Genomic DNA, 20,882 nt, shown 5'->3' on the forward strand with positions numbered 1-20,882 from the left:
GTTTTTTTTTTTCCAAACTATATTTGAAAGCATTGTGTTTATAATTGTTTTTGTTGTTGTTGTTTTTGGTTTTATGCCAAGTCTCATTTAACTTTTTTACCAAATTGACCTTTTCTGAACTAAATACCAAGCATTTTGCCACTCTTTTTTTTTTTTAATTTTTAATGCTTATTTATTTTTGAGAGAGAGAGATGGAGTGTGATTGCAGATAGGGCGGAGAGAGAGGGAGACACAGAATCCAAAGCAGGCTGTCAGCACAGAGCCCAAAGCGGGGCTCAAACCCATGAACCATGAGATCATGACCTGAGCTGAAATCAGACTCTTAACTGACTGAGCTACCCAGGAGCCCCTTCCACTTTTAAACATATCATATTTTGCCTTAAATATACTTATTTTTATATAAATGTTTACCTCCTGACTAAAATTTTAGCTTCTTAAAGTTAAGGATATAGTCTTATTTATCTAATACGTTATAGGCATCAGAAACATACTTTTGAATTGAATTGGTTCTATAAATAAAAATGTTTTTACAGCAAAATAATTATAAATGTTACCTTGAATATATATGTTATATTGAATATATATGATAACTTGAGGTAGATTCATTCTTATACGTATTTGGTATGTTTCCTTCTTTGCTGATGATTTTCTTTCTGGGCTGCCAGGAATTTAATATAGGGAGTAGGAAGAAGGTGATGATTTTAATGCTTAGAATATTCTTGATTTACTTTTCACATTTCTGCATTCTTTACAAACTTTTCCAGGGGGTTATAAATACTAATAAAAAAAAGTATTTTAATTATGCTAAAAATTATTTTTAAAAACAGATGGGTATGGCATTTAATATATTGATAATAACTGAGGAAAAACGACTATTTTGAGATTTGAAATTCTGGTTAATTTCCCAGGGCTTAATTTTAAAAATGAGTTAAATCAGCCAAAGTACTTGCTAGACTCTGCTGAGCAAAACTAAAAAAGGAAAAAGGAAAAAGAAAAAAGAAAAAAAGAAAACTACCTCTTTAATGTTGGGTGTGAAGGGAACTGAGAAAGGAAAATTTTTTAAAAACTCATTGGTTTTTATTTATTTAAACTTTAAATACAACTAAAGAGTTTTTTTAACTGTTAGTAGAAATATTTGATGAAATAGATCCTCAAAAGTTGAGCTTTTATACTCAGAATTTGACATGACAAGACATATGAAAAATAATAAACACTCTTCAAAAAACTAGCTATCCACCATTCAGGATCATCCAATTCACTCTTACAGGACTTGTACCTTATTTCATCATCAGAAAGAATTAACGTCCAGAATCAACCAAGACAGGACTTCTAGAACAATGGAGCAAGGAACTCAGGTGGCTTTTCTCTCAGCAAAAACAACAATTTAACTGGTGAAAATTATTTAAAAACAACAATCATTCAGACTTTGGGAATTATTCTATGGGCATACAACAAATCAACAAACATTCATTAAGGAAAATCTTCTGAATACCAGAACAGTGAGTTTTTGTGGCATTTGAGCCACAACCCAATCCACTCCCTCTCTCTCATTGCCTCCGCCTCACAGTGCTGCGTTATAGCAAGTCCGACTCCAGCATGTGTAGCCAAGAAGCCAAGAAGAAGGTGAAGTTTCCCTTCTCCCTAACTCCTAGCCTAGAGCTACAGTTTGATCATAGAGGAGTTGGCCTCTGGTGTTTCTCATCTCCAACCACCCACCACCACCAGCTCCATGGAATTCTATTCCATATGGGTGTGGCTAAGACCATTCTCCCTTTCCACAATTAGCCCCTATCCTAGCAGAGCAAGCTGAGAACACTGCAGCCTAATTACCCTGCTCTAACTCACCATGGGGTAGACGTGCCACACCAAGTGTAGCAAGCCAGGACCAGAGCTGCTTCCCACTTCCATGCCAACTTATAGAGCAGAGTTGTAGTTGGGAAAAGAAGGTCTCTGTCCCCAGTTCTAGTGCATTGGTGCAGGTGTTCTGCCCAGGGGTAAAGGCAGATCATAAGGGTAAAGAGCTCTGTAGATCTGAGTGAGAGGACTGATTATTTATACTAAGAAGTGTAGAATTCCATGCCTGCAGGTGTACAATTCAGAGCTTGATGAAGAGAAATTAAGAGGAGGCTGGTAGCACCATAATGCATCAAAACAACAGAGCAGCCAAAAGTTTTAAAGAAAGAACCAAGCAAAGAGTTAGCCAAGAAGAGCCCTCCTGGCATCATAATCAACTGTGATGATCAGGAAGGTAGTGTGTGTGTGCAAGTCTACACCCACTTAGGAGCAATCAGAGCAGGATGTGGGGCAGACTTGAAAGCATTCCCCAAGCTGCACACAAACCCATCAACACAGGGCAAAAGCCTCAGAGGAACAAGGGGCTTCAACACAACCTGTGACCAAACACTTATTGAACAATAATAAGCTATTCTGACTTAGTGGTAACTCCTAGGAAGTAAGGCTCCTATGATATCATGATTATTTCTGGCAGTCTGGAGAATGGTGCACATGCCCAAGGCCATTCCCTCCTAGGAGCTGAGTACTTCCAAAGGACTAGCCCTGGCTGAATGTGGGGCAAACAAGTAAAATCCCTGAACTAGGATAGCAATGACCAAGCTGTAGATACAGTCAGTAGTAGAGAGTAAAAATCAACTGGAAAAAGAGGCTTAAGCACAACCTTTAACCAATAATTTGCTTATGATAACCCAAGAGCAACTCCTAAATAATGAGGCTAAAAGATGAAAATGGTAGGAAAATATAAGTAGGAAAATCAGAGACTGCACATTGCAGGGAAAAAAGACTTTGCAAAATTAGTTCAGCCAAGTCACTAAGCAAATAAACAATCAAGCAAACAACAGCAACCATCAGCGTGGGGTAAGGAGTCAGTATCTAGTGATGCTGATACTACAACAAATAGTTGTAGTTGAGACATGGAAAGAAATAAAAAGATATGACCCATAAACATGGGGAAAATTAGGAAATAGAAAATGCCTTTGATGGTACCCAGATGATTTACTTAGCAGACAAAGACTCCAAAGCAATATTATAAATACATTTAAAGATCCAAAGGAAACCATGCCTAAAGAATGAAAGTATAATGACAGTGTCTCATCAAATAGTGAATATTAAGAGAAATTTCTTTTTTTTTTTTTAATGTTTTATTTATTTCTAGGAGAGAGAGAGAGACAGCATGAGCAGGGGAGGGTCAGAGAGAGAGAGAGTCACAGACTGAAACAGGCTCCAGGCTCCGAGCTGGCAGTCAGCACAGAGCCCGACGCGGGGCTCGAACCCACGAACCGCGAGATCATGACCTAAGCGAAAGTCAGACGCTTAACCGACTAAGCCACCCAGGCGCCCCAGAAATTTCTTAATTAAATGGAAATTCTGGGGTTTAAAAGTATAATAAACCAAATGAAAATTATTTGAGCTGGAAGAAGATGAAAATCAGTGAATTTGAAGATAGATCAATAGAGATTATAAAAACAAAAGAATGGAAAGGAAAAAAAAACAATGAAAAAAGTGAGCAGAACTTAAGAGAATTGGGGGACATGATTAAGCACACCAGATAATACAGATAAAGGGGATAACAAAGAGAGGAGAGTAAAAGAGATAGCAAAATATTCTAAGATATAATGGCCGAAAATTTTTCAAATTAATGAAAAGCACTAAGTTACACATCCAAGAAATTCAGTGAAGTCCAAATAGAATAAACACAAAGCAGTCTTCATCCAGACATATCATGGTCAAAATGTTGAAAGACAAAAAGAAAAAATCTTGAAAACAATAAGGGAAAATAACTCATCACATACAAGGGAACCCCAGTAAAATTAATAGTTGACTTCTCATCAGAAAGAAGGCAATAGGGCAACACATTCAAAGTGCTGAAAGTAAAAACCTGTCAATGAACAGTCTTATATCCAGCAAAACTATCTTTCAGAAATGAAAGTGAAACACATTCCCAAATAAACAAAAACTGATATTTTTTTGTCAGTGGATCTGTCTTATAAGAACTATCAGAGGAAGTTATGAGGATGAAGTCATGTAAACCAGAGAGTACTATGTCTCCACACATGCACAAAAACAAAGAGCATTAATAAAGGTAATTATGTAGATAATTCCAAAAGATAGTATAAATGCATATCTATTAAATCTTCTCAACTGATTTAAAAAGCAATTGCATAAAACATTATGTACATAATTGTATTGTAGGGCTTAAAACATATTGAAATGTAGTACACTTGACAATATCTGTGCAGGAGACAGTTGTATTGTTGTGAGGGCTTGTATTGGAGTGAGGAAATGACACTAAATTGGAATTCAAATCCATAAGAAGAGACTTCTGTTTTCACTCATATGTGGATCTTGATAAACTTAACAAAAGACCATGGAGGAGGAGAAGGGGAAAAAAACAAGTTACAGAAAGGGAGGGAGGCAAACCATAGGAGACTCTTAAATACACAGAACAAACTGAGGGTTGAGGGGGTTATGAGAGAGAGGGGAAAGTACATGATGGCATTGAGGAGGACACTTGTGGGGATGAGCACTGGGTGTTGTATAGAAACCAATTTGACAATAAATTATATAAAGAAATAAAAAATACAAAATAAAATAATAATAAAAATAATAAAAAATTAAAAATAAATAAATCAAATGGGAATAGTGTTACCTGACTGGTATAGTGCCATAGTTCTGGAATCAGCCCAAAATTCAACCTTAGTTTTTCCATATACTATATATATATTATGTGTCTCTAGTTGAGTGAGTAGTTTTGGACACATCATATTACACCTACTTCATAGGGTTATTTTGAATTTTAAATGGAAATACATAGGAAACAAGCATAGCAGATGTTTAACACAATGTTTGTTACCTTAAGGCATAAATGTGAGTGGGGAGTATGCAGAGAACAGACGGTTGTGACCAAAATAGAATTTGTTTTAGAGGACAGCTAGAAAGTAGTATAAATTAGTACAGTGGTTACATAGAATACCTCGTAAGATCTTTTTTTTTTTTTTTATGTTTTATTTATTTCTAGGAGAGAGAGAGAGACAGCGTGAGCAGGGGAGGGTCAGAGAGAGAGGGAGTCACAGACTGAAACAGGCTCCAGGCTCTGAGCTGGCAGTCCGCACAGAGCCCGACGCGGGGCTCGAACCCACGAACCGCGAGATCATGACCTAAGCGAAAGTCGGACGCTTAACCGACTAAGCCACCCAGGCGCCCCGTAGAACCTCGTAAGATCTAATAGCAGTTAAGAGATAAAAAGAAGAAGATAGAATATACTGGGCAGAGGAAATAACTTTTAAAAAGTCTTTAGTCAAGAAAAGCAAGAGAGTATGAGAGACACAAATTAGGACAGTGAGGGGAGAAAGTAAAGAAAGTAAAAGAGGGAACAAAGTATAAGATGAGGCTGAGTGAGAAAAGCAAGTAGAATCATGTAGGAAGAATTAGGTAGATTAGGGAGATATTTAGGATTTACACATCAAAATCAGGAGGACATACTGATGAATTGGATGTAGGAAATGAGGAAAAATTTTTGCAGATCATTCCTAGGTTTCTGGCTTGTAGAAATTAAGGATGGATTTCATTCCTAACAGGCTGTTCAGTGAATGAAGATCAGTTTTGAGGAGGGAAATTGTGGGTTTGGCCTTGTATGTGTTGAGTGTTGAAGTATATTCAAAGTATTCAAGTGTAAACTTCAAGAAGGCAATTGAATATATGGCTCTAATGTGCTAAATAACTGATTTGTTTGTAGTAAATATAACTGTAAGGTTTGGGTGTGCTTATTTGGGAGAAATAAAACATGCAGCGAAGAAAGATGAGGACTTAGGACAAGAGGTTAGGGACCAAAATTTAATAGCTGGGCTGAGGATGATGAACTTACAAAAGAGACTGAGAAGGTATAGCCAGAGGCATTAAAGTAGAACCAGGAGAATACGATGTCCTAAAATGGAAAAGAAGAGAAAAAGTGATTGTGAAGGCTACCCTAGGAGTGGAATAAATGAGAACTGAAAATTGTGTCTATTTGACTTATTGATAAGAGTTTATTGGCAATCTTTTCAAGAGTCGTTTTGGTGGCGTAATAGGGACAGAGGCCAGACTGTGAGAATGCATGGAGTCATTCTCCAGGGATCTCTTGTACTAAAACTTTTTCTTTGGACTGCTCTTTCAAGGATAATTGTTGTTAAGTGAATAGACTTGGAAGATAGGGATACTGTCTCTTTCTGGAACAGAAAGCAAATTTGTTTGCTGTCCAGTATAATAAAGATAATGGCTCCCTCTGGGACAAAGGTTAGGCAGGTTTGCCTATAGCCCAAAATAAAAGATTAGAGTTCTTGAACTTCAGAGTTCCTCAGCTGTGATACAAACCCACCGCCTGCAGCATCTACCTGTGCCACTGTGTATCACCCTGTGGTACTTAGGAGGAAAGGGGAACCAGCATCAACGTGAAACTCATGCTACTTCCTGTGGCCTGAAAAATAAAGTCTTTTGCCTCTTACCTAAAGTTTTATGTCTTCTGCCAGCATCCATGAAACTGTGATAGGCTAATTTGTCAACTTGTAGGCAGGACAAAATGTCAGTCTCTTATAGTTCTTGACAACCATCAAAACACTGGAACAAGCCAAGTGAATTGTTTCAAACAGTTGGGCTATGAAAGAGAAGAAAAGACAAGGCAGAATTAATAGGGGATGTGGTATGGAGGGAGTCTTTTATTAGGGGCTTAAGATCTTAGAATGTACAGTGATGAAGAGCCAGTTGAAAGGGGGAGATTAAATGTATATGAGACAAAGGATAATGGAAGAGGGATAATCTAAGCTAGGAAAAGACCCTACACTAGGTAAAAGGAATTAGACATAGAAGAAGGAACACTTCCTCATTTCTATATGAGTAACAAAAGAGAATGGGGGAAGAGGGGCATAAATTTAAGTAGCTGTTACATTTAGTATCACAGAGTTAAGGAAGCTCTTTCCTGACTACTTCTCTTTTCCCTGAGAAGTAGGAAGTCAGATAAATTGACAGAGGGGGATAGGAAAATAGAGGAGCAGGAGGTTTGAAAGAAAGAAAAGGTTTGAAATAGCCTGTGGCGAGAACAGAAAAAAAATGAGCCAAGCAGAGAAATGAAGTAGGAATGCAGAGTATTTGAAGATCTTGTTGGGGATTAATGGTCAGAAACTAGTGGTACCAGTATACCCAATGGTATGACTTTCTCTAGCACCCTCAGGTACAGGCCAAGAAAAAAATTAAGCTCCTCTAAAATTAAGGTTTTGCCCAATGAAACAGCAAAGTTTAAAATGTTATTGAAATTCTGGACCATAAATCTCAAGCTGAACGAGGATAAAGAAAGGAACAGGCTGGGCTAGAGGATTGAGAGAATTTGGACATCAGTGGACTAGAAGCCCAGTGTGTTTGGAAACACTCAGTGTGAGTAGTTGAATAAACAAGTTAAAAGGAAAAGAGGTTGCAGTAAGAAGACTTACGAATTATTCATTCATTCATTAGTTCTTTCATCCATTCAATAAACCTCAATTTACAGACCAGGATGTGCTATCTAAAAATTATTTTCTTCCTGCTTGGTATGCATCTTGAGATGTATAACTTTATCTGCCTAGTTATGATTGCCTTGGGTTTACATTATTGAGGCTGACCCTTCTTGATAGCTAGGGAAGGCCAACCAAAAATACAAGGAGAAATCAGTCTTTCAGTTTTTACACTGTATTCTCTTGTGCTGTCTGAATGCATTCAATAACCATTTATCCATTTGTTCTTATGCAGTTTTTAAAAACAACACTTATAAAGTTATATCTAAACATTTCTACTTGGATAACCACCATTAATTGCTGTTTTTAGCATTATTAATGCATTTGCCATGTTAGTTATTACTAGTAACAGTAAATCCAAGTTAATGACGAAATGGCTGAGCACTATAGCAAAGAATACAAGCTTTGGAATTAACTATCAATACTTACTATAAAAAATGGAGATTAAGTGCCATAATGAATGTAAAGTGCTTAACACAATATCTAGCATGTAGTACATGTTGAATTAATAGTATCTATTATTTTTATCATTGTCATCATCATCATCATCTATAGTCAAAATTCTTGGTTCCAAGTGAAAAAAAAATCAACTTCTACTGGGTTTTCCATTATAGGAATATATTGGCTCATGTAATTAAAAAGATGAGAAGTAGATACACTAGGTGTATTCAAGTATTGAAACCATATTGGCAATATCATTTTTTGGCTTCATTTATAGCAGGTTTTCCCCTCATGGTAATAAGATGCCCTGTGTCTTATCAACTAACCAATAGCAGATTGGTTTAAAAAGTGTCTCTTTTTTAAGAGTTGCAGCAAAAGTCTTAGGTAGAATTGTTCCATTGGCCTATTTTGAGTTACATGCTTATCCCTTAATTAATCATTATGTCCAAGGAAATGGAATATTCTGATTGCCCTGCCTAGACCTGGAGATTGCGGACATCTTCAACCAAACACAGGGACTAAGAGTGGATGAGGGATATTTATTCCATAGTTAAGTCAAGGGGCTGCTACTAGAAAAAGCATGTAATAAATACCAGACGGGCAAGAATAGCAGATTTCTAATACTGTGCAGTAATACAAATGTGATACTTCAAACAGGAAAACAGTTGAAAGTGAATTATAAATTGTCACCCACTCAGCAAAAGCCTGTTTATAGAATGTAGCCTGTGCGCTTCTTAAAGTGAATAAACAGAGGTCCCGCCGTACTAATATGCACAGATTCTTCCATCGGTCAAGATGTTCCATAGAAAACTCCCACCTCAGCTTGTATATAATTAAACTGTCATAACAGTGGAAGAAAAATAAAACTGAATTTAATTATCATGAGAAAGATGATCAGTAAGGTATTAATTATCTCAAGGAACATGGTACAATAGAAAGAAAAGTAAAAAATTACAAGATATAAATCTACCAAAAACATAATAATAATAATAATAGTTACCATATACTGAGTGATTAGTATATATATCTTAAAAGTTTCTTATCCATTTATTATTATTTACCCATTTATTATTATTCTTCATTTTATTATCAATACTATAAGGTAAGTATTATTATGTTCCTTTTATACATGGGGAAACTGAGGGTCAGTGATTAAGTAATTTGCCTTGAATGTGTGCAGAGCAACATTTGAATCTGTTCTGTTTGCTTCCAAAGCCTGTATTATTATTAGTAAGCTGATGACTTAACCTCATATTCCTTCTTCCTAAAGTAGGAGATTTCGATTTATTTGTCTTTAAGGATACTTACCTCTTAAACCTCTTATGATTTGGGGCACTGGGTGGCTCAATTGGCTGAATGACCGACTCTTGCTTTCAACTTAAGTCATCTCACAGTTCATGGGTTTGAGCCCCATGTGGGGCTCCTCACTGCCAGGGCGGGGCCTGCTTGGAATTCTCTCTCCTCTCTCTGCCCAGCTCATGCTTTCCCTCTCTCTCTCTATCTCTCTCTCTCTCTCTGTCTCTGTCTCTGTCTCTCAAAATAAATAAACTTAAAAAAAAATCCTATGATTAAGTAAAGGTTCACGTTTAATTTCCCATCATTGGTTCTGTATATGTTTTAAGAAGGTCTTGAATCAATTATAACACCTCATTATGTTTTTTGAGTTTATCTATTTTGAGAATGAGAGACCGCGCGTGTGCAAACAAGTGGGGGAGGGGTGGAGAGAAGGAGAGAATCTCAAGCAGGCTGCACACCATCAGCACAGAGCCTATTGTGGGGCTCGAGGCCACAAACAGGGAGATCATGACCTGAGCCAAGATCAAGCATTGGACATTTAACCAATTGTGCCACCCAGGAGCCCCACACCTTTTTTATTTTTATGTACATTGTAAGTCATGAACAAAAAAATAATAATATCACTATTTTGGTAAAAAAAAAAAAAAACACTTCAGCAGGCATATCACAGTACTTTTGTATGATCATGAAGGAAAATGCACTTTTGCGAAATCTTCTTTCATCAGGACCTCACATACAAAGAAAAAATTTGCCAAATACACAAAGTGACTAATGTTAAAAGAGAGGGAAAAGCATCGTCTGAATTTCTGCCCTGGTGTACCATTTTATGTATGAAGTGTTTTGTTTGGAGGGGTTTTGTTGTTGCTGTTGCTGCCTTATTGCAATTCTGCCAAGTATATCTCTGCATTCTTGCTTAGAATCTCTTTTCCACATTCGTTTTTCTGCTTGTTTGTTTTCTTCAGCCAAGACAGCAGAAGAGATGATTTATTGTACATCTGTTACATTCAGCCACAAATGTAAACAAAATTAGTCCTGAAAGTCACAGACATGTCCAGGGCAAAGCACAAAAAGAGACTGTTTTGGTACGAGCAAGGCAGGTCTCTCTAAGGTGGTAATTACAGTCAGTGGCATGCAGGGTCTAGATCCATTGAATCAAGCTCTAGAAAGTAGGTGTGCAGTCCAAAACTTGGTACCAGGGTATCTGGCCTCTGGCTTTCCTTATTTCTGCTCCTGTGTTCCTGGGTGCACAAGCTAGTGGCTTACTTGGACCTCTGCCTCATCTTTCTCCTTTTATGCTTCAGCCTGTGCATTCGCTTCTTCCTCCACTTGGCTCTCTCAGTGTGGAGGTTTCCAAGAAGATGGTGCTAAGGCTGAGAGCTTTGTTTCCACATTTGAATCTGAATTCTAGTCAATACTGAAAGGGCTATGAAAAATCCACTGAGCTGTTGCAAATAGCTTTGCCTCGTTTAAATTTTTATGTATGATAAAAATAAGAATTTGAGTAATTCTTTGCTTGGTAAACTCACTTTCAGTATGCTGTAAACTGTGAGAAAAGATGTAAAGCCAAAAAAGATGCTGGTGTTCCTTTCACTTTGTTAAACGTACTCATTCTATGAAAAAAGGCTTTTCTCTTTTCAGGCTTCATATATGTAAAATGTCTCTGAAAAATAAGCAGCATTAGACAGATGCTGGCTATTAATAATATAATAATAACTGGTGGGAGTATAATAAGGGATTAATGGTGAGGAAGTATAGTATAGGAATTAATTACTCTTAATGGAGTAAGAGCATCTGGATTCATATCACAGCTCCTTCATTCACTAAGAATAAGTCAATGGCAGACATTTAATGCCTGTGAAATTTAGTTTCCTTACCTGCAAATGAGGGAAAATAATGATGCCTCCACAGCTTGTAGAAAGATCAAACAAGATAATACTTGTAAAGCACAGTGCCTGGCACATAAAGGGCACTCAGTGTTAGCTTTTCTATACCATTAATAATACTGCCACTACTACTATTACTCTGAATACTATAAACATGTGAGAGGAAGTTGAGGACTCAAGAACTCATCTGTTTATACTGCTCTCTACTATTAAAATACAGTGGTTTAGAAATTGAGTTAAGCATATAAATTTTAGCTAGCAGCTACTATATCTTGTAATCTAGTCTAGAATTTATTTAGGCCAGGCACAATACAATATACTAAGTACAAATGTAAAAATGTATAAGACGTGGTTCTTGTCCTTAATGGCCTTGCCTTTCCTATCAAAGCTAGAGACAAGAAATAGATATATAAAGAAATAATTTTATAATAAAATATTCTGGTAAGCAGAATAATGCCTCCTCAAAGATGTCCAAATCTTAATTCTTAAAATTTGTGAATATGATACCTCACATGGAAAAAGAGATTTTGCAGGTGTGATTAAATTTAAGGACATTGAGATGGGGAGATTATCCCAGATTTTCCTATTGGGCTAGACCTAATCACATGGGTCCTTAGAAGCAGAGAACCTTTCCCTGCTGAGATCAGAGAGAAGAGTTGACTACAGAAGAATGGTCAGAAGAGCTGCAGCATTGCTAGCTTTGAAGATGCAGGGAGGGGGCCATGCAAGGACTATGGACAGCCTTTAGGAGCTGGTAAAGGTAGGCAACTAGATTCTCTCCTGGAGCCTCCAGAAAGAAACGCAGTCCTGCTGAGATTAACCTACAGAACTATAAAATGATACATTTGTGTTGTTTTAAGCCACTAAGTTTATAGCAATTTCTTATAGCAGCAATAGAAAACTAATCCAAACACAATAAATTATCTTTATATGTGGACAAATAGAAAATAAGGATCATTTTCCAAAGTTGTGTCAGAAGAGCTAGGGAGATTTTTCCAAGAATACCCACAAAAGTCGTTGTTTCAAAGTGGATCATATGCTCTTTCCAAAGCCAGCTATGGGTAGAGGGAAGCTTATTATTCTTAGACTTGTCATCTCTGGAGCTGGACATGGGGTATGCCTCATCTGAGGAATATGGGCTGGAATAAGGCTCTAAGAAGAAAGAGGATGCTTAATAATATTCAAAACAGAAATACCCCATTAAAATCTATACATTGCTTTGAAATTAATATAATAAAAATACTTTGGAAAATAAAGACCATTTTTTATCTGGCAAGAAGTAAGCAAGGTAGAAAATCTATCAAGATATTGCTTTAATGCTTGCCAGACACATGATCAGTTTTCTCCATTTATTCAACAAATATGCATTGAGCTCCTTCTATGTGCTGCTATTCCCAAGACAGCCCCTGCTGTGTATTAATATTAGAGGATATCAGTGGTCAGCAAAAACAGATACTGTCCCTATCCTCATGCACAGTGATCGAGACATTCAGCAAACAATCACACACACACACACATTTCCACTGATTCAGAATACATTGAAAGAGCATTAAGAACACTGAAAGAGAAACTGAGTTGAAGCTTAAGCTGAGACTAAATGAGCAGGCATTAACTGAGCAAGGAAGGGAGGAAAGAGTGTGGCAGGCAAAGAAAACAGCAAGTACAAATCTGTGACAGGCAGCAGCATAGCCTTTTTAGGGGCACCTGGGTGGCTCAGTTGGTTAAGTGTCCAACTTCTGATCAGGTCATGATCTCACGGTTCATGGGTTCGAGACCAGCATCAGGCTCTGTGTGACAGCTCAGAGCCTAGAGCCTGCTTTGGATTCTGNAAAAAGAAATAAACATTTAAAAAAAATTAAATAAAAGCATAGCCTTTTCAAGAAGTTAAAGACCCATGTGGTTGAAACAGAGAAAGACAGGAGACTGATGACAGGATGGGGCCAGAGACCCAGAGAGAAGCCAAGCTAAGCAGCGCCTTGTAAGTCATGTTAAAACATTAGCCTTTATCTTAGAAGCAGGATAGAGGTGGAGTGATTGCATTTGCAATGTAAAAGGATCTCTTTGGTGTGGTATGGTAAATAGGTTATAGGGGAGCTAAAGAATATGTGCAAGAGCAGTTAGGAAACTCAGAATAATCAAGGCAAGAGACGTTAGCAGATTATTTTGGGATTACGGCAGCAGATGGAATGGCAATATACACAATAAGGAAGGATTTAAAAGGTAAAATAAAGAGGGTATGTGTTGATGAGCTGGACTTAGCAGGGAGGGAAGATGGAGGAGTCATAAATGCCTCAGGTTTCTGGCCTTTGGATCTGGCATATGGATGGTGGTGTCATTCATAGAGCTAGGCTGAAGGAGCACTACTTCCTCACAAATCATCCAGATGGTTTAAGTTCTATTGTAAATAAGAATCTATAAAAATTATTGAATTGAATTTATTTTTGATATCTGCATGAGACCAGAAAAAGCAAAATTCTGTTACTTGTTGTGGTGGTTTCGTAGCCCATATGTATTTCATTTTATCTAGCATATCCACCACTCAAATCATACTATACTTTTTTCTTAATACAGTTTTCCCAATTTTAATGTATTGTAGTAATTCTGTTTAACTATCCCAACTTATCAGTTTTGTAAATTAAAAAAAAAACACTCATTAAATCCACTAATTGATGGAAAGAAGGGAAAGATGAAACTAATCAATTATAACCATGCAGGTCTTTATCTCAACTACTGTACCTATAGTGGACTACTGATGGCAGCTCCTCCAGACCTCAAGAGCCAATTGTTAAATTTTCAGAAACCTTGCAAGCTAGTTGTTAAGCAGCTTGAAGGTAACCACAGCAGGAGGACTAGCTACAGAAACTGGAAAACACTACAGAACTGGCAAACAATTCAAATTAGAAATTCACCCACCCCAATTCCCACCCCCCACAAGCCTACTGTTAAACATTTACCAGCACATGAATGTTTGTACCTTTTAGAATTGTGCTATTTGGGATGGATCTTCTGGATACAGAAAATACTGTAATGAGATTGACTATAATCTCACTGATTTAAGAATGCTGCAGAGGTGCCTAGGTGGCTCAATCAGTTGAGCCTCTGACTTGATTTCAACTCAGGATCTCACGGTCGTTGGTCATAAGTTGGGGCCTGGGTTGGGCTTCACTGGGTGTGGGCCCGATTAAGATTCTCTCTCTCCCTCTCCCTCTGTCCTTCCCCTGCATGTGTATGCACTCTCTCTCAAAAAAAAAAAAAAAATACATACATATATATGTTATATACATATATATATATACACATATATGTAGCTTATTTTCCACCTTCTTAAATGCCTTTCATTTAGGATTGTTGGAAACCCATCTGATTCACTGCTGAGTATCTTGGATGTTTTCACAGAACTTCATTTGTGAAGATATGCCACTTTTAAGGATTCTTCTAATGATTTTCATTTTTTCTCTACTTTAGACTGCCCAGGTTAAGAGGTGCTGCAGTAAAGTGGCAAATTTTTAGTAATTATTGATTCTAGCTATAGGTGTATAGGAGATCATCATACTATTTTTCTCTAATTTTGTGTGTGCTTGAAGTTTTTCATATCAAAAACAGAAGCAGGCTGCAGCAGCCGCATCTTGCCCAGCCCAGTCCTTACTGGATCTTTCACTTCCTGTCTCAATCTCAGCAGGTATTCTGAGCTGATGTGATCCAGGGCTGCCTCCCCATCTGACCTCTAGGAGTTAACTAATTCCTTATTTTGATTTAAGTCTTGCAACACCTACTTCTTCCCTGAAAAACCCACAAGCAGTGTGTAGAAAATTTTAAGGTAAATCTTCAGAAGGAACCATACCAGATTAGGGTATTTTCTTTGTACTACAACCACAAAAATACTGAAAAAAAAAATCTTAAAAATCTTCAGTAACCACAGAAAACCCCAAAGTACAATGAGTTCATAGATTAAAAGAAATTGGAAAAAGTAAAAAAGAAAACAAAAAACTTTAATAGAAAGTGAAAAAGAGGTCAGAAATGCTGTCAACAATGCAAGACACTGGAAGAGTAGAGAGAAGTGGGGGACCAGAAAAATTATAAACTAAATCAAGTAGTCTTCAAGTAGTGTCCTAAATATAAGAAGAGCTTGATCTCGGGCAAGAATAAGACTTTTTTTTTTCTTTTATAATGTAGTATATTATTTACGGAACACAAAACAATATGAGAAGCTGAGAAATATAAAATTTACCTAGTCTCAGCACATCAGTGAAGAAAAAACTAATTTAGAAATCAAACACAAAAAAATAAGGAAAGGTTAACAAATAAATTATAATTCAAGAGAAAATTATCAGTATCCAAGGGGATTATCCATTTTATGGATTAGAAATCTGAAGCTCACGAAAGTGATTTGGTCAAGGTCATTCAGTTTAGGTGTTGGAGCCCGGATTTGAACTCCCTAGATGTCTCCACATATTTTGTTTTTCCCACTCTTTTTTTGATAGAAATGAAAGTCCAAAACTGATTTTGGGGGCACCTGGGTGGCTCAGTCAGTAGAACGTCCAACTCTTGATTTCAGCTCAGGCCGTGATCTCATTGTGTGTGAGTTCGAGCTTCCCATCAGGCAGCGCACAAGCCTGCTTAAGATCCTCCTTCTCCCTCTCTCTCTCTGCCTCTCCCCAACTCGTGCTTTCTCTTTCTCAAAATAAATAAATAAATAAACATTTTTTAAAAATGGATTTTTAAATTACATGTAAATATAATTTAAAAATAAATGGCTTAATTTTAAAATATAGACTTAATAATGATGCCCCAATAAGTCTCACTTTTCTACTACTACTTCATCAATGACACTCTGTGTTCTACATAAATTACTGCCATCTAGGGAATGGTCACCTTAAAGTCACTTTCTCTGCTATTGCAAATAAAAATTAGATTTTTATCACTCCCTCTTTCCTTAAATATGTAACTTATTTATTTAAATTTAAAAAAAAATGTTTTTATGCTTTAGAGATAGAGAGTGTGCAACCAGGAGAGAAGGGCAGAGGGAGGGAGGGAGGGAGAGAGATGAGAGAGGGAGAGAGAATCTCAACCAGGAGGCTCCACACTCAGTGCGGAGCATGACATACCTCTTAAGTATATACTTTAAATAGTATATATAGACTTCATAATAAAGCATTTCTTAATAAAAAATATTTTTATTTATATGTTGATGACTGAAATGATCAAGCTTTGGTTTCTACTAAAGGAATCTAAGTTGGAGTCGTATATTTGAAGAGTGCCTCAAAACTTTCTCAAATTCATTGGCTCTTTTTGGCAGATGACTTTTGTCTTTTAAGTTTACTTTCCTCTGGCATAGACAGCATACTTAATGGTATTTAATATTTACTTTTTATTATTTCAAACTTTTTGTTATATAAATATTTCTCCATCTTGTACCTACTATGAGCTAATAGGTATTCAGTAAATAATTATTGATTTCAATCATGACTCCTAAATGCAATTACATTTAATAAATTATGATGACAACTATGTCACCTACATGAAATAGTTTTTCTTTTGTGACTGTATTAGTGTCTAGTGAGGAGAAATTATATCCGTGATTTTAACAAAGATAATTTAACTTAAAGAACTGTTAATTGGGCATTGAAGAATAGAAGAGCCAAAAGAGAACAATAAGGCAGTGATTTTCTCAGATGATGGCCAACAGACGAGCATCATAAGCATTAACAGGAAACTTGTCAGGAATGCAAGTTCTCAGAATCCAAGCTCTGGCCCCTGGTGATATGCCCAACAATCTGCGCTTTAACAAGCCCTCCAGCGGATTATCAAGTATGCTAAAATTTAAAAATCATGGAGCAGACAACAGCCAGCACTCCAAAGGCTTGGGGCAGTAAAGAAAAGAGGTGAAATTACTAAAACTGAGAAGATTAGGGAAAGGCCCAGTGGAACTGAAATTCAGACTTTCAAGAACCCATCACTGTTTGCCTGGTAGTGGTGTCTGTGCACTCAGAGGAGGGACCCTATTGACCCACCAATGGGATATCTGAGGAATAGGCATCCATAAGTTTGATCTAGTGTCTCAAGAAGGCACATTGAGATTAATTCTGCAAGTGTTGGGAAATTCCCAAATTTTGAAATCAGTGGCTTCTTCTGGAAGAAACTACTATTACCAGAGTGAAACACTGTTGCTAGAGCAAAACAGACAGCACTACCAAACCCATCAGAAGCAAACAAGAGCAAATCCCTCCTTACTTCAGCTGTGCAATGTCCCATTAATACCTCTATTGGCAGAGACTAACAAGGTGCCAAAAATGTTTGTGGAATTCCAATGATTGGTTTTAAGCTGAGAGCAGGTAGCTCAATAACTGGCACGAAGACCTAAATTATAAGACTGAGAGGTAATAGAAGTAGTAACCATTTTTTGAAAATATTAAACAGTTTTTGGCCTGTATATAGGGTACACATGGACATTTTCTTGGGCATTGACTTCTAGGTGGACTTTTGGACTTCTTGTACAAAATTATTCCTATTTGAAAACTTTGTCTCTCCTGAGGGGATTAATAAGAGGCATTTAAGACATTCGTAGAATTTAGGCAAGAAACTATGCAAGGCTCTACACTGAGGTCTCCTTAGCTAGGGCTGAGACTGAAAGATCACAGCAGTAATGGCTGAGGATTGCTCGATAGAATAGTAGTAGTAAGACTTGCTTTCAAGACTTGCAGCTGCGCCTTAGTTCCTTAAAGTCTTAGTGTCAAGGGAATGGACTAAACAACTTACCTGCACACGGCAGAGCAATCTGGAGCCCTGCCTCAAAACAGGCAATTTGGTAGAAAGGTTATTTTGAAATCATGGCAAATGATAAAGCAGTACGAACATGATTCCTCATTGAAGCACCTGTCTTTTATAATGCCCGGAAACTAGAAAATGAATGGAAATGAATCAGCTCCCTCCTTAATCTTATAAATCAGTGTTCTGGTAGTTGAGGGTCCAATGTTGATTCTACAGAAATCAATAAATTAATGATTTCCATATTCTTGATAGTGGGTACAGTTCCAGTTGTTCTATATGTCAATCAAAAGGAATCCTCCCAAATATTTACTGAATGATTATCAGAAGAATGCCCAGTAGTTTGGGAGAATGATTATTACTGGGAGTCATTATTCTTAAGGACCTTCATCTATGGGCACCTGGGTGTCTCAGTCAGCTGAGCATCTGACTCTTGATTGAGACTTAGGTCATGGATCCCAGGGTCATGGGATCAAGCCCCATGCCAGGCTCTGTGCTGAGCCTGGAGCCTGCTTGATATTCTCTCTCTTTCTCTGCCCTTCTCCCCAACTCGCTCATACTCACTCTATCTCTAAAAAAAGAAAATTTTTTTTAAAGGAACTTCATCTATTTCTCATTTTATGTTTTGTGGTTTTTTTGTTGTTTTTTTTTTAAAGGATATTGAAGAATCACAAAACCACACTGGCGAGCCTGTTGAAGATGACTACAAAAAGATGGGAACACTTTTTGGTGAACTGAACAAAAGCCTCATCAACATGGGCTTCACAAGGATGTATTTTGGAGAACGAATTGTGGAACCAGTAATAGTCATTTTCTTTTGGATTATGCTGTGGTTCCTTGGTCTACAAGCCCTTGGACTAGTTGCTGTTCTTTGCCTTGTCATTATTTATGTGCAACAGTAAAATATGGCTAAATAAGCTGTTGTTTGACATTTGATAGCCAGATATGTAATTGGTGAAGTTATAGATTTCACTACATGAAAGCCGAAAAATTTGCCTTGTTTCAAATTATGTGCTGTTTTGTAATTAAATTTATTAGTGGATGTTGTTTAAAATTAAACTCAACTCTTAATTATAGCAGGGTTGAATATACATTTTGTAGCTTATTCAAAAGTCTAGTTTTACTACTGTGATCTGTGCCCACTTTTAAACACCCCTCCCTATTCCCATGCCAAATCTTAACACCACCAAAAAGTGAGCAGGGAAAATACTTGACTATGGAATTCGAATCAGACAATATAGGTCCTGCAAAGAATTCCAATAAAGCATTTTATAATAAAAAAGGATGAAACAAGGAGCTAAAAATGTTTGAACGGGAGACTGTCCCCACCCATACCCACCAAATAACCCCATATAATTTGGGAAATAATTTGGATATCTATTGCTCCTGCTCAGACCAAACTAATATAAATGATAATTACTACACACTACCTTAAAATCAGGATAAAAATCAGTAAATTAGCACATTTTCTAAAGACTGAAAAGAATATATTTATTATGGCTGGTGAAACTTCCCAAGTTCAATGTAACTTTTTTATAATGTAACACTGGGTCTGGAATCACTTCAGCATATCATTTGAAGTTTTAGACAATTTTGGTGCTAATTACCTTTTGTGAATTTTTTAAGTCTCATAAGCCATGTCCATTGCTGGCTGCACCCCATGGTAATGCTATATTTTCTTGTATCTAACAAGTTGCATATTTTTTTTCCTAGAGAGACATTTTCCATGTATTTTTTCCAGAAATTTACATTTTATAGTTCTTTTATAACAGTTGTTCTAAGATTTAAAAAATCTATTTCCTATTTTGGCATGGATTTTTCCCCCAAAATTGATTTATATTATGGCTGAAATTTTTTACTATGCCTTGAAGGGAAAAAAAATCAGTTTTCTTTGATATTTGTATTGTAAAGGTACAGTATTACAGTATAAAACCAAATGCTTAAATTTGGAATTTAACAGTGAATTGTAATAATATTCCTCTAAGGCTAAAGCCAAGTCAGTAATTGGCCAGCCATGTTATTAGTGTGTTTTAATTCAGTACTTTGGGGCTTTATATTGAAATAAGCATATCTTTAAATAACCTTTAAAAATAGAAAATGGCTTAGTGATATTTTGGATTTTGTTAAAGAACCTAAAATCTGTACATTTTCTTCTCAAAGACATTCTATATACATAAAGGAAGGGTACTAAAGATAATTATCTAAAAATTCAAGCTAAATATGAGGAAAATGGGACAATGGGATATTTTTATCTTTGGCAGGGTAGTAACAAGTGTATAAAGTGTTTAATATTCTGCTTTGTAAAGTTTTTACCCAATCCTGTTTTAAAAATTTATTCTATAAGGTCTCAGTGTCTTCCATGCTGAAGCATAAAACTGATGAAAAATATTCAACTTAGATTTCTAAAATCAGATAATCCTGAACAAAAATATCAATCTGAGGACACTAAAAAAATATTGTGTATTTGTATAAATATAGACCTTTTAAAGTTTGACAAAAAAGGAAAGATTTTGTACTGTATCATTGTGTTTTTATTGGGTTTGAAATATTTTTATAGTAACCTTTATGAATTTGGCTTAAGTGCAAGTTATTTGAAAAGGTGTCTTCATTTGTTCACAGTAGAATTGTGAGGTTTTTAATAGAAATCATGAGATTTTGTATATCTGCATTAAATATTAAAAAGTACATTTCCTAATGCTACCAAGAATTTTAATTTTCCTTTGGAATATAAAAAAGACACAGTATGTATAATAACAGCTCTGGTTCCACTAGTGCTAATTTTGAAAATATTTTAAAAGTAACTTTGAATAGTAATTATTTAGTATACTGTCAATACTATGTATCTATACACTGCTGTTAATAGGGTACATATTAAATTACATAAAGAAATGAGATATTTTGCTTTTCTTCCTGCATTTTTCATTGGTTATAACAGTATACCATCATATTGTTTGCTTTGTTAGGG

General features: G+C 36.3%; 1 protein-coding gene across 1 annotated transcript; it reads left to right on the forward strand.

Annotated features, from left to right (window-relative positions):
- Nucleotides 1-1,304: 1,304 nt before the first annotated feature.
- Nucleotides 1,305-20,602, forward strand: FAM241A (family with sequence similarity 241 member A). The gene is made up of 2 exons (XM_077754999.1): nt 1,305-1,355; nt 18,574-20,602. Exons 1-2 carry the CDS (start codon nt 1,338-1,340, stop codon nt 18,817-18,819), a joined length of 264 nt encoding a protein of 87 aa, XP_077611125.1. The 5' UTR covers nt 1,305-1,337; the 3' UTR covers nt 18,820-20,602.
- Nucleotides 20,603-20,882: the final 280 nt, after the last annotated feature.

The sequence above is a fragment of the Crocuta crocuta genome, unplaced genomic scaffold, assembly GCF_008692635.1.
Source record: "Crocuta crocuta isolate KB4526 unplaced genomic scaffold, BGI_CrCroc_1.0 scaffold52, whole genome shotgun sequence".
NCBI classification, from domain to species: Eukaryota; Metazoa; Chordata; class Mammalia; order Carnivora; family Hyaenidae; genus Crocuta; species Crocuta crocuta.